Genomic DNA, 15,450 nt, shown 5'->3' with positions numbered 1-15,450 from the left:
ACGGTTTTGGTCTAATATCAACAATAATCTGATTGTAGGACTTTTATATAAAACATTTTCCTTTACTGTTAGGAACTGTGCCAGTAACTTCAAAATGAAGGTAACAGCAATGATGACTACCCTAACTGCCTTTCTTGAGGTAAAGGTCTCTTGAGAAGAGACTTCTGTGAGGCTGAGAAAGTTTTCCCTGCATCCCTCTGATCAAAGGGTTGATATTGCCATTATTTCATGAGAGAGATAAGAACTTGGGATGCAAGTTTACTAGGTAGCATCCAAGTCACCCAGGAGTAGATGATGGAGCCCAGAATGTACGTACACACACACACACACGTACACACACACACACGTACACACACACACACACACACACACACACACACACACACACACACACACACCTGGCTCCAAAGCTGAGTGAGCTCTGAAACTTCAGGCTCTCACTGCTTGGCCACTCTCCCCCTGAAGGCCACAGTCCTGACAAAGCAGTAGGAGCCTTAACCCTGACATCTAATATTAACTTGTACTCACTCCCTCCACTCCCACAGTCCGTGTCCTGTCCACCCTCTCTGCTTTTTGTTGTTGTTTTGTTGTGAATTATTTGAGACAGGGTGTCACTCTACAGCCCAGGCTGGCCTCTGTCTTTATGAAGCCTACTTACTGTTGCTGACTTTTCTGATCTCATTGTAAGCTCTCTCCCCATGTCCATGATTCTCCAGCTATTCACCAAGCTCACCCCTGCTTTAAGACCAGGCCATCTGCTGTCTCTTTCACTGACGCTTGATAACTCTTCCTCAGGTCTGTAGAAAGCCTCTTCCCAGACTGGGCAGAAGGAAGAGTAGCAGTTCACCCTCCTAGCTCCCTGCTGAGCTTCTCAACCTCCATCACTAGCTGGGATTACACGGCTTATTTATATTCTTTGTTATTATCTGTGACTCCAGATTCCATACTTAACGCAATCTGTGCGAAGACAGAGACTCTATCAAGGCAGCAGCTACAGTAACAGAACAGTGTCTAGCATGGGAAAGCCTTTGGTACCAACTGAATGGGCTCCTGTCATCTGTAAGGTTAAGGTCCCAGGAAAGAAGAAAAGCCCCACCTGTGTTAAACACTTTACAAGCAATGCCTGAACTTAAAGATTATGGAGAGTGAAAATGTAGCAGACCAGAGTTAAATTATCTTAGGCTATTTTCAGTCCCTTTGAAAGTCATGTAATGCATCTTAACCTAACACACTATTCATTAAGGTCTTTAAAATGTATTCTTAGCAGACAACTAGTTTCCACAAATCCAAAAGCTACGTCATCACACAGTATCAATACCTATGGCAGATTTTCTGTGACCTGTCTGCCTGTGGTTCCAAGCAATGCATTTGGTAAACACTCTGATTTATGACCTTCTTTGTGCTGTAACTAACAAAATCTCATGTGACCAATCCACAGTGAGCATGTCTCTTGGGGCAACCTGAATACATGTTGTTCGCACATGTCACTCACGTTTGACCCAAGCATTAAGCTATCTCTGTTCCTTTTGAGATGAGAGCTATGTTTACACACTGAAACGTCACATCGTCACTTTCAAAAATGACTCCCAGTAACCAAACAGGGAATGCACTGCCACTCCTGGATCCCTGTCCCCAGCGGCCACATGTTCACAGCTGGTTCCCCAGCCTGGGGCATTACTGGGAGGTGGGAGCACATTTAAGAGGTGGGTCCTAGTGGGAAGAAGTTAATCCCTGGGGAATTCCCTTCAGAGCAGACAGTGGGACCTCTCCACACCACACAAAGCACCCTTGAAATGAATGAGTCTCCTCCACACACTTACTGCCACCACATACTACACCATCAAAGGCCCAAAGCAATGAGGCCAATTGGTCAAGAACAGAGAGAGGTTTAAATCTTATATTCAATACCCAGGCATGAGCTAAACATTCATTAAAGAAAACATGTACAAAGTTAATTATTTGTCAAACTTCACAATGTAGAAAAAAAATTCCTAGATAAAAAGCACTAAAAATGTTGAAATTTGAAAGAGCACAAGTTTCTTCTATTATAATTTAAAATAAGTAATAATTATATGCCACCTTCCAGAAGGGCATTTTACAAGCACTCAGAAAGAAACCTTGAAGTGTACATCATGTAAGACAAACTTACATTAGCCCATACTCAAGAGATGATAAAAGACAGAAACATGGGTAAGAATTTATGAAAATAATATGATCCATAGTACATGCCTATGAAAAAGTTCCCCACGCTAGAACTTCAAACTTCCTGCCCCTTTCCCATGCCCCCACTCAGCTCTCAGTGGATGTCTCCCTATGACTGCCTTCTCTCCTTACCTTCATGGGATAGAGCACCTTCCTAACTATGTTCTTACACTGATCTACCAAATGTCTGTCTTTGTGTGTTGCCTCAGGCCAGATACCAGACCCCTGAGTTTACTCTTGAATCACACACACACACACACACACACACACACACACACACACCATAACATAGCTCATTCTTTACTGGAAAGCGGAAAAGTACATGTGGAAAATTGACAACATATTTTCAAAGCCAGAAAACAGCAATGAACGGCTAAGTACTCAAATTCTGGGAGGAAAAAGGAGATTATCCGACCTAACATACCCTATGTAACCACGAGGGCTTCAGTTCCATGTGGGAGAAATAACGCCTTGTGCTGTTTCCGGCATGCTCTCTGCTGGTCAGTCTATCTCAACACGAATGTCCTCTCCCACACCGAACCCAGTGTGGAAACCTGCCCACTCTAGAATCCTGGGCTGTGAGGCTTCCTGTCTTAAGCACAATGCAATGCAGAAAATGTCCACAGACACAGCAACGCGTGTGGGGAGGCACAGGGAAGAGGCCACCTTGTACCTGCGGAATTAGGAAGCACCCTAATTGGTATGCCCAGAGAATCTGCCTGAAGAGTCAAATTTTCCAACTTAGATAGATGATAGCTATCATAAAAATAGTTAATTGTGAAGGGCCCAGGAATATAGACATATAAAAGTATAAGCTTAATAAATAAAAGCTGACAGTCATCAGCTCTAAAGGTTAACTGCTAACAATGGCTGTCTGCTTTACAGCCAGCTCCTCTGTCAACAACCAGGGGTTTACTGTTAACCCCCTTGCCCCTTACAGTCAACAACTGCCTGGACCAAAGTTAATTTTTAATAGTTGTTTCTGTGTGACTCCTAGCATGCACCCCATGCCTGACACTATAAAAGGGGGCTGGTACCCGCCTCCATTGCCAGAATTCCAACATTGGCTGTGGCCTCAGTTAGCGGATAAGCTTTTGTGCCCTGCAGTGTTTTAATTTTAAAATTTTATTTTTCTGGAAAAAAGTTTGCTTCTGGTTTAATAGACTTTGGTGGTCTGTCCCTCATTATTGCATGACCCCAGGCCCAACATTTTGGTAGCCGGTATGGAGAACTCTAGAAATACTGGTTCTGGGCAGGGGGCACCCCAAGTCTCTGGCAAACTTGTTCTACTGGTTTTGGCCCATCAGTAAGTTTCTGGTTCTGGTTTCTGGTGTCAGGAGAGACGGGAACTCAATAAGAGTAGGTGGACGCACCAGTGACCTCTGAGCTGGAGGGGGAGGAGGATGCTCCAAACCCTCTTCTGGCCGTTCGTTCGGTTGCTTATCTGCAGCCCTTCTGGACTGGTTGGCACAGCATTCTTCCTTGTGAATGTCTCCTCTGTTCTGTTTGTCCTGTCACCTGTGGTCAGTCTCTTTGTGATGATTGTCAGTAAATTAATGTTTACCCTGGGCCAATGTCCTCTAGCCTCAGGCCCCTTTCAGGTTTTGTTTTCTCATTTCTAGGATGTCAGGAATGTAAAGGGAGTTTTTGCCACCCTTCCCTGCCCTTTGCTGCCTCAGGAGTCAGGCTTCCCAAGGCAGTTGAGCTTGCTCCAGTCTTCGGGGCAGCCTGCAGCCAGGGAGGGGATCGCCCCTCCCCCCTGCAGGTACCACAGTCCCTGGAATACAAGGAGGAGGAAGACAAAGGAGACTATGAGGCCAGGTACATCGGGTGGCCACTGCCAGCCAGCCGCTTCTTCTTCTCATGATCTCTCAGGGAAGCAGGAACAGCCTGCCACCTCCCCGCCCCCACACACACCACCTAAAAATTCAGCTGAGGAAAGTAAGAAAAGTTTTGTCTGGTTTGAATGCGTGAAGGTGGCCGCTAAAGTTTATTTCTAATGTACACGTCAACTATGTTCACTATATACTGGCTGCAGCCCTTATTTGCTGCCCAAACTTAAAATGTACCTCTGGATGCTCTGGTCCTTAGGTCTGATATAATAAAGGTAAATAATAAGAATAATATTTTAAATTTATACTATATACTCATATCTCAAGATTCATAAATTGCTTTTGAAATATGATTTAAATCCATATAATTTATAACAAAATTTGGCTTTAAGCTTATGACAAAGGGCTTATAATTAAAGTTCCATACATGGGTATATATATTTAATTCAACTCTTGTTTAAGATATATATGCACATATCCATATGTGTTAATATGCTTTGACATATAGTTAAACTTAACTATATATATAAACTGGATTTAATTATGCATATATATGCTTATAAATTTAGATCCAATTATTATTAAAAAAACTGCTGGTTTCAGATGCTTCACGTTAGTACAATGTTGATACAAATTTAAAATTATTCTTGTTATGGTATATGCATATATTTCTGTTCTTATCTAAAATATTGTAACCATACAATATATTCTAGACTACTGAGTGAAACCACAAGAAACATTTTGGTAAAAATTTCTATGTTTCGTGGACAACAACAACAAAAGGCCAGAGGGGATATAAACTATGTTGGTTATGGTTTCTCACACCTACAAATACTGAATTTAAAATTTGACCATATTAGGTTAATTCTGGTTGATTTTCTTCTTTTTAAAAATAGCTAATGATTCTTCACACAAAATGTGTATGTTAAACATAGAGATATATACATATATGTACACAGGATGGAGAGATGGCTCAGAGATTAAGAGCACTGGCTGCTCTTCCAGAGGTCCCAAGTTCAATTCCAGCAACCACATGGTGGCCCACAACCGTCTATAACGAGATCTGGTGCCCTCTTCTGGTGTGCAGACATACATACAAACAGAACACTGTATATATATATATATATATATATATACACACACACACATATAATTATTGTTAAAAAAACATGTTTTAAACAACAACAACGTGGCTTTTGGCAGTCATCTTTTACTAAGGCTATAAAGATCTATTCAGATTAACAAAGGCTGACTTAGAGATTTACACCTAAATATTTATGTCATTGCCAAATGTTCAACAACAAGCTTCTAGAAAATTTAAATAAATGGCTACATATGTTTAATAAATAAAGTACTTGATAAATGTTAAAGCTGCACCTCAATGCTTTTATACAAAAAAATGTACCTTGCTCTGACAGCTAAACTTTATAATTTAAGAGTCACCCAGATGATAAGATGATAATGGTTTAAAAAACATAAAGGATCATAAAAAACAACTAAAGATTACAAATATATGACAGGGCTAGAGTGCCAAAGAGAATCCAGTTGCAATGATGGATCTTAACAGTTTTAGAAATGCTAGGGCCAAAAAAAATGATCCAAGCCTCTAAGTAAAAGAACCAAAAGGATTATAAATGAATCCCAGATATTGAACTTTGAGATTGTTTGCACTCTGGAGCTTGGTTTTACTTTATACAGATTATGGTTATGCCATGTTTTCCCCTTCTTTAAGTAAAAAAAAGGTATTTTATTTTTAATATTGCAAAAAGACATTTGAGAGATCTTAATCTTTTTAAGAACAGTTTTTAAAATATTTAAGTTTAGCCAGGCGGTGGTGGCGCACGCCTTTAATCCCAGCACTCGGGAGGCAGAGCCAGGCGGATCTCTGTGAGTTCGAGGCCAGCCTGGGCTACCAAGTGAGTTCAGGAAAGGCGCAAAGCTACACAGAGAAACCCTGTCTCGAAAAACCAAAAAAAAAAAAAAAAAATTTAAGTTTATAAGGCTATGGGACATTTTCAGCTTATAAAATGCTCTATATTGTTAGTATTTGGGCTTAAAATAAAAGACTAAAAATTAAGGTCACAGCCATGAACACCAAATACTAACCAGAAACTGGGATGTTCATTTCTTATGATGCAGTAAGACAACAATAACCTAGACAAAGGGACTCCATGAGTCTAGACCCTTCAAGGATTAAAACAAACAAAAAACCTTTTACAGGGGTGGCCTAGGACCACCTGTATTTCAGATGTTTGCTTTGAGTTTCAACAATGGCAAAACTACAGTTATAAAATAGCATTGAAAAAGTTGAAAACCATTGATTTGGAGAATGTTTCTCCTTACCCAAGGTACATTCAGGCCTAAGAATGTTGTCTAGCTCCTTGTCTTTGCTAAATTTGTTAAACTTAAGCTATTTAGATTAACTGAGTTATATAAGTGTTGTTATATAGGTATTTTGTTTTGGTTTCTTTACTGAACCTGTATTTGATACTAGAAGAGAGTCATTTCAAAATCATTGTTTTTAAGGCTACTTATTGTAGACTGTTAGAAAACATAACTAAATAGACAATCATAAATAATCAAGTTCTTTAACTGTAGTCATGCTAAGTACTGATGTAATTAATTATAGGGATAAGCTTTACTTAGTCCCTTACATATATTTTCAGGATAGAAACAAAGTTTGTCTATTCAGATATACCTGGACAGCCCTCATAGTTCAGAGATCTGCAGAATATGGCATTTAAATGTTGATCTAAAAGCTTATTCTATCAGACAGACCCCCAGATCCTAGCAGTGACCCAAGGTCTCCAAAGAAGATTATGTACAAGGCACCACAATGTCTCTGCCTGGATTATGACAACACCGACCACAGGGCAAGATGCCCCAATGCAACGCCTGCGGCCAGGACCCAGCCCAGACTGTGGACAAGCAGCAGGACACTGGAATTGATTACACCCTTTTGCCTGGACAAAGCAAAGTCAGTCTTCCATGTCCCTATTCCACAGGAAAAAACTGCCTTATGGGCCTGATAACCGAAGAAGATGATGTTGTTCTGATACTTGTGCCTCCAACTCTATGGAGACCTGGGTATGGACTGGTCCCTGTCATTTATAGAAATGGAAGCTGCTTGGCCTGCACTCAGATATAATTTATCCTTCTCAGATCTCTGATAATACTGATGGCTAGGCTAGCTATAACTTTGTCAGATTGACAGCATTAGACAACCAGATCTATAGCCAGCTCGTTAGCTCATTTTTAAGAGAATGTTCTAAGATAGAAAAGTTTAAATAAGTCATAAAGGTTTAAATATGGGTCTTGAAAAAGGTCTGAGGATATAAAAGCTTATAAGCTTTGAGGATCTCAAAAAATTATTTCAGATATAAATATAAGTTATAAAGATATAAATAAATGAGTTAGATTATAAAACAATGTTTCAAATTGTTCTCCTGTTCTATGATATAACAGTTCAGAGCTTTACATTTAATAGAGTTCTAATAAGCTGGTAAAATAATAATTACTTACTGTTCAGTCACAAGCTCAACATTTTAGATTTATTTTAGATGTCATCTAAATATATCTAAACATAAACCTAAAAGTGCTTCTCATAAAAAAAAAAAAAAAAACCTCTGTCCAATTTATACCCGACTCTCTGAACAGAAGGAAAATACACATGCTTTTAACTCAAATCTGTAGTTCTTGTTGGGACTCAAAGGTATGAGTCCACTCCTGCTGTTTTGCAGATACTCATTACCTGCTTTGTCTACGATATGGATTTCAGTACAGATTGGTAATACCAATGTATCTAAAACTTTTATGTCATTTTGTAAGATAGTTTATGTAGGCCTCAGAGGATTAAAAGAGTTGGAAGACCTAGATCCACTTCACAGAGGTTTGAAGGACCTCAGATGAGTACAGCTTATTCCTAAAGATGATATTTTTTTTTCTCTCTCCTGGTCTTGGGACTCCTGCTATTCCCAATTACTGAGGATATGGGCCTAAGGGTTCCAAATAAGTTCATAACTTTTAACTTCTGTTCCTAGTTTAAGTTTGTCTCAACAGGTTTCCACTTGGCTGACAGACACTCCAAGCTTCAGTTGCTGACTGCACTGCTCCAGATGACTGTGAGCTCCAGACTTGCTAAAAGCTGACATGGACTAGCCTAGCCAATGTGAATGTTCCTTGTCTCCAGCTGGGTAAAATCAGATGGTTCTGATAAGTGCCTCATTTCCTAAATTCCCTCCTGACCTTTGACTAGTCTTTTTTAGCCTTCCTGGACCCTGACCAACTATGTCCCGATTCAGCTTGAAGAAGCTATAGAAGAGAATACATCATCCCTGCTCCCAAAACAGGCTAAAAAGGCCAAGTCAAAGGAAAACTCCCTGACACAGGGGAGTCAAATTAGCTAACTATAATGCCCATTGATATACCAAGGAAATGGGCCCAGGGTTATCAATTGATAAATTAACTAAAATGATTCTACAGTAATATAAGACATTTAACCTTCTTTATACAGAGCCAAAAAGATTATTATATAGCTTAAAGTTATTATTTTATATAAATCATTCAAGATTATAATCTGGCTTATATTTAGACCTAATAGAATCAAAGGTTTGATTCTGATTATAACTCAAGGGGAGAATGAAGGGTCCAGGAACATAGAAATATAAAATTATAAACTTAAGATATGAAAACTGACAGTCATCAGCTCTAAAGGTTAACTGCTAACAATGGCTGTCTCTTTTATAGTCAGCTCCTCTGTCAACAGCCAGGGGTGAACTTTTAGCCCCCTTCCCCCTTATAGCCAACAACTGCCTGGACCAAAGTTAACTTTTAGTACTTGTTTCTACGTGATTCCCAGCATGCACCTCATGCCTGATGTTTCTGTGTGACTCCTACCATGTACCCAATGCCTGATACTATAAAAGGGGGCCAGTACCCGCCTCCATTGCCACAGCCCCAGAATTCCAACATTGGCTGTGGTCTCAGCTAGCTGATAAGCTTTTGTGCTCTGCAGTGTTTTATTTTAATTTTAACTTTTTATTTTTATTTTTCTGGAATAAAGTTTGCTTCTGGTTTAATAGACTTTGGTGGTCTGTCCCCCATTATTGTGTGACCCTGGACCCAACAAACTGGACATATGAAATGCCCCATATAAGATGTAGTGATATCAAATCACTTCACCAGTCTCTAGGAGCTTGATCAATGTCCACTTTTTCCTTACTGCAGACTCACACCTAGCAGCCCAGGCCACTATCTGGGAAGTACACTCCCAGTAATAAAAAGTAATAACCTAAAGTTCTCCACAGAATTCTCCTCTGGAGAATGGATGCTGACCACACAGGTCACTAGCCCTCTACCGGCCCATCTACAGAAAGGATCTGGCAGGTGTGCTATGAGGATGGATGGCTGGTCTGAGAGCCATGATGACTGACTGTGGAGCTGCTCAGTCTCCAAGCACTCTTCCTCTCACCTCATCTGTAGTACTAGGGGTACTGTCAATAGGGGCTCAGGAGGATGCAGCAGAATCCCCAAGGCAATAGCAATGGGTTTCCCCATCACACAGGATGGACTAGCCCAGAGAGACTGGCAGCCATCACCAGTGGGGCCCACTTACGCTCTCTGGAACTCTGGGATGCTGAAGATGGCCTGCATGACAGAGCTGAGGTAGCAACTGTTCCCCAGGTTCTTCAGGCCCGTGTACCCTGGTCCATACATCGGCTTCAGCTTAGTCCCTGACTCTTGGATCACTTCCCACTCGCTGACTCTTGGCTTGATGTCATTGTCCCGGAGCCCATTCTCTGTCTGAGACATCATGAAAGAGAGAGAGAAGAATAGGGCTTTAAGGGGGATTCACAATCAAAACTTATGAATTATTTCTAATGTAATAGTTGTTTCTGCCATTTTCCTCAAATTACATGGGGAAAATGAACAATCTATTTAAAAATATTAAGAGACAATGATGACTACATAAGAATGTAAATGTACTTAATGTCACAAAACAGTATACTTAAGATTAGCTAAAAGGACAATTTTATGTATATTTTACCACAATTTTTTAAAACATGAAAAGGTTTTGGGTTTTTGTTTGTTTTGTTTTGCTTAGTTTTTTCAGGAAAGAGAAAGAACAAGAAGGAAAGAGATAGGAGGCATATAAAAAAAGAAGTCAGCACATGAAGGACGCAGCTCAAACACTTGCAGAGCATGAATGAAGTCCTAGGTTCCATCCCTAGCACTGCTGTAGAATATTATTTTAAGATGTGTTACATTTGTCTATGCTGTGGAACATATGTTTAATGATGCAAAGATGTGTTGCATTCTTTTATGTTGCATTTTTTTTTTTAATCTCTGTGAAGCTGTGTTACTGTGCCTGTCTAAAACACCTGATGGTCTAATAAAGAGCTGAATGGCCAATAGCAAGGCAGGAGAAAAAGTAGGCAGGGCTGGCAGGCAGACAGAATAAATAGGAGAAATCTGGGGAGAGAGGATGAAGGAGCAAGAAAAGAAGGGGCCAGCCACCCAGCCACACAGCCAGACACGAAATAAGAAGTAAATATACACAGAAATGAGAAAGGTAAAAGCCCAGAGGCAAAAGGTAGATGGGATAATTTAAGTTAAGGAAAGCTTGGCTAGCAAAGCTAAGGCCGGGCATTCATAAGAAAGACTAAGACTCTGTGTGTGTATTTATTTGGGAGCTGGGTAGCAGACCCCCCAAAAGAGTCAAAAGAGTAAAGAATAAATAAAACAGCCAGTTACACAGCACCACATAACCTGGGCATGGTGCACACTTGTAATCCCAGAACTCATGAGGTAAGGCAGGAAGATCAGAAGTTCAAGGTCACTTTCAGCTACACAGTGGGAGGCCAGCCCAGGCTGCATGAGACGCTCACAAAAACTAAAAGCAAACAAACAAACAAAATCCAGGTAGCAAGACAAGGGGACAACTGAGGACCTGCAGTAAACAAAAAAGGCGGGTAAGGGGGAGAGGGAGGAGAAAGGAAGCCATCTGAGAGAGGGAAGAAAGGAAAGGGTAAGGAAGTGAAATGATGGGCATTAATGAGAAAGAGCCCAGCAGCCCAGCAGCATGAGAGCATACAGAGTGCTGGCCCAGCAGGGAGCAAACACAACCTCACACCACAGGCCTCACAGGCAAAACTGCTCCATCATCCTTGAATGGCATCAAGTTAGAACAAATGAGAAGCAAAGTTTACAAGGTTTACAACCGTTTACTCCACCCACTACCCAGCAGCCCTCATTCCTTTTAGTAAATTCAGCAAACTAATGCAACAATTAACATCTATAAAGTAAAGATGCACTTCAGTAGAATTCTATATTAAATAAACTAGAGATGCCCCCCCACACACACACACTCATCACAGACACAGCGTAGAATTAGAGACAAAAATTTTCTCACCCCGTTCGCATGAAGCATGTCGATCCCGAAGTGTGCTAAGTGTTTGGCCAAATGAGGATCCAAAACAGGTCCCTCTTCTTGAAAAGAATAAACATCTGGAGGGTGAAGAGAAAACAGCGCTAAGGTCTGTACATGATATCCAGGCACACTAAGCCTACAGGGGGGCTGGGTGTACCAAAGAGCAGACCACAAAAAATAGATGTAATAAATATACATATTTTATAAACACACATCAATTCTCTAGAAAGTCTCAAAGACTTAAGAAAAAATGGGTTTTCTAAAGCAAAGTGGGGGGAAATAGCTGAAGGCAAGATAACTTAAAATGAGATGAATATGAAGACCTAACCATTGGGCTTTATAACCAATACCCATGAGGGCATAATTCTAAGGCTGGGAAGCAGAGCGAAAAGGGGTGGGGAGAGAGTGACAGCCATCTGCCAGGGCAGAAGACCCTTGGAGTAGACAGGGGATGTACGGGCCCTGAGGTGCAGCTGGATGGTGAGATGTGGTCAGACAGGCTCCTGTCTCTATCCTTTGGGCCATCTCCTTCTTTTCCCTTTGCCCTTCTCTCTTGCCGTAGTGTCTATGATTCACAGAGCGAGTGAGAGATGGAAGTGAGAATGCAGACCCATGCAGCTTCCCAAAACAACCACTCACCCAGCAGCCCACATCAGAACTGAGGAGGCAGGCATGCTCACCCTGGGACTCACACCAGAACTGAGGTTGGCAACATGATCAACCCATCATCCATAACACTATTAAAAAGGTAGGGATGTGCTCCCAGACTGAAGAGATATGCTCACTCTGAGGTCCACACTGAACCTAGGGAAATGGACACATGATTACCCTAAAGGCCCCACACCTGTACTGAGGAGGCAAGTGACTGAGGAAGTCTCAAATGTTATTCCCCCTGTGGCACCCTGGTGCTCGAGGGCAGTGTCTGGCCTCGGGATATTAATATCCCACAGGATAACATGTTTGGGGTAAAGCCCCATCAAATGCACAGACCGTGGACCATGAGTCGGGGCTCCTTGGAAATGGTCCACCCCAGACTTACCCAATCAGACTCTCCATTACCAACAAGACCCCAGAGACACAAAGTTTCAGAAGCGCTGCAGAGCCCTATCTGTCCCGAGAGAGTAATGCAAGGAAGGAGAAGAATGCACACTTCCTGTGTCTCATGGGGAGTCTAATAAAGGCTAAATGATTCCCTCCCATCTCACTTGTGGCCCAGAACCCCAGTGCCTCACTCCTGTCCCATCTCCTTCCTTCTATCTCAGCATAGTCAAGGTATCTCAGGCTATGGATGGTAAGGTGCCATCCAGGCACATTCTAGGAATGGAGACCCCAAACCACAGTCTCTTTCCTTCTAAATTTGGAAAATAAAATGCTTTAAGAAAAATAGATACGGGGTTGGAGAGATAGCTCAGAGGTTAGGCGTGCTGGCTGCTCTTTCCTGAGGTCTTGAGTTCAATTCCCAGAAACCACATGGTGGCTCACAACCATCTATAATGAGATCTGGTGCCCTCTTCTAGCATGCAGGCAGAATATTGTATACATAATAAATAAACAAACCTTTTTTTAAAAGAAAGAAAAATAGATACAAAGATATCATCCTTTAGAATAGTCTCTTCAGCACTGCCTAAGGAGTTTTCTACTCCTTGGAACTTGGAGGATTGACAGAGGGATACTATGCAGATGCTATAATGCTAGGGTGGTCCTCCAACCTACTGTGGCAAAGGGAGTTGGCCTTCTATCACAAACAGATGGGCTGTTGTAGAGATTTCTCCCTCCACTTTGTATTGTGGGTAGCAGCCTTCACCAATGTCTGCTTAACTATAATTCAAGTATTCTCGAAAGCAAAACCAAAAGATGAAATCCCCAATTCAACTCAGGCAGTTTCAAGACAGTAGTGGTCTCTGGATCCTAAGATGTAAGGTAGACTGCCTCTGTGTGAAAGGTAAAAGGTTCACAACAGGAAAAGACTTTATCACAAAGACAGAAGTAGAGGAAGAGTGCTGAAAACCCACAAAGGAAGTGAAAAGATTCTGTTGTGGGATGTTCTGTATGTTACATGTGTTGCTTGATTGGGTAATAAATAAAACACTGATGGGCCAGTAGCCAGGCAGGAAGTATAGGCGGGACAAAGAGAAGAGAATTGGGGGAAGTGGAAGGCTGAGGAGAGAGACCAGCCAGCCGCTGCCATGACAAGCAAGAAGTAAGGTACCGGTAAGCCACGAGCCACGTGGCAACTTATAGATTAATAGAAATGGGTTAATTTAAGATAGAAGAAGTAGATAACAAGAAGCCTGACACGGCCATACAGTTTATAAGTAATATAAGCGTCTGTGTGTTTATTTTATAAATGGGCTGTCAGACTGTTGGGGCTTGGCAGGACCTGGAAAGAAAACTCTCCAGCTACAAGATTCTAGAAAAGAGTAGAAACAACAAGTTTCCAAAAGGCTTAAATTTAAAAAAAAAAAAAATGCTTTCTGAACTAACAATTTGAAACAAATACATTAACATTTTTAATCAATGAGTGAGAAAAAATAGAAAATATCAAATACTTGGCAGAATGTGAAAAATGCCCGTCCCACGGCACTGCTATTCTACTTTCTTTAACCGCTGAGACTTTGAAAGCTTAAGTCACAGCTCTATTAGAAAATAATGAAGGCCGGGCGGTGGTGGCGCACGTCTTTAATCCCAGCACTCAGGAGGCAGAGCCAGGTGGAGTTCTGTGAGTTCAAGGCCAACCTGGGCTAAGAGTGAGATCCAGGAAAGGTGCAAAGCTACACAGAGAAACCCTGTCTCGAAAAACCAAAAAAAAAAAAAAAAAAAAAAAGAAGAAGAAGAAGAAGAAAATAATGAAACTGCTAGAATAAGCTCACCCCCACCCCCACCCTCAGAGACAATGCCCTGGGATCCTGAAGTAAGTGAAAACTACACTGCCTCCGCCAGTTCTTAACCTACTAGGTTTTCTCACATTAAGAAAACACCATTTCCTACTTCAGGTGGCTAAATGTCCAAAGATACCACGTGATTTCGTCAAATATGATAGTCATTTCTTATGCCCATAGCAAAAACAATTTAGGGAGTTCAATACCAGAAACTGAACATGAACTTAATCCTCCTGTGGCAACTATGAAGATCTGTACAAGTGACACAGGATGTCTTCAGAGGTGAGTGCTGCTGCCTTCTGGGTTTTCACTGGAAAATTCACACTCTCTCCCAGTTCAGCTTAGCAAAACTGTCTTGGAACTATCAAGAACTATCCTAGCTTGTAAGTATTGCCAGCCAGGATGCTTCCACACTCCCTGCCATGGCATAAAACCTGACTCAGAAACCGCAGTGGTGAAGCCTAGGGAGAAGCTTCTGGGTGGTACAGACGGTGCTCAGCATTAGCTGATTGGTCGGTTCCAGTTCAAGGATAAGACAAGCCAAAGAGCCAGAGGCTTCAATCCACACAAAAGATAAAGGAGAAGCTTCTGGGTGGTACAGACGGTGCTCAGCATTAGCTGATTGGTCGGTTCCAGTTCAAGGGTAAGAGAAGCCAAAGAGCCAGAGGCTTCAATCCACACAAAAGATAAAGGAGAAGGTTAGAGTGGAAATGCCCCATGCATGGGAGAAGCATGTTACAGGTTCAAAGGACAGTGAAGGAGCAGGCTGGCAGCAGAAATGGACACTGGCACTGAGGTGTGAAACAAGAAAAGGATCTGTAAGACATAACCAAAACAGTAACCGTGTGTCACCTGAACAGAAAGATTTATTTTACTTTTTTCTATTTTCTCACATTGACTGTAGTATTTTAACTGAAAAATATACACGTGGCCTGGCGGTGTCTCTCAGTTGCTAGCATGCTCGCCTAGCAAGAAAAAGCCTTAGGTGTGTTCCTCAGCACTGCATAACTCAGACCTAGTGCTACATACCTGCAATCACAGCATTTGGGAGGAAAGGCAGAAAAGGGCCTCAGGAGTTCAAGGTCATCCTTAGCTACATAGAAAGTTC

The 15,450-nt window shown here is 41.6% G+C and overlaps 1 protein-coding gene across 2 annotated transcripts in view; it reads right to left on the bottom strand.

The window, feature by feature from the left end:
• Positions 1–15,450, bottom strand: part of Usp13 (ubiquitin specific peptidase 13) — a 123,465-nt gene that overhangs the window by 49,895 nt on the left and 58,120 nt on the right. For both annotated transcript variants that reach the window (XM_052730068.1, XM_052730067.1), the window contains exons 7-8: positions 11,446–11,540; positions 9,649–9,836 (exon numbers count right to left, since the gene is read on the bottom strand). In XM_052730068.1, coding sequence (XP_052586028.1) covers positions 9,649–9,836; positions 11,446–11,540 — 283 coding nt within the window. The remainder of the gene's footprint in view (positions 1–9,648; positions 9,837–11,445; positions 11,541–15,450) is intronic.

Source organism: Peromyscus californicus, unplaced genomic scaffold (genome assembly GCF_007827085.1).
Source record: "Peromyscus californicus insignis strain IS unplaced genomic scaffold, ASM782708v3 Scaffold_9__1_contigs__length_137607984, whole genome shotgun sequence".
Lineage (NCBI taxonomy): Eukaryota > Metazoa > Chordata > Mammalia > Rodentia > Cricetidae > Peromyscus > Peromyscus californicus.
The sequence above is the reverse complement of the archived record's forward strand: the minus strand, read 5'-3'. Positions and strand labels throughout refer to the sequence as shown.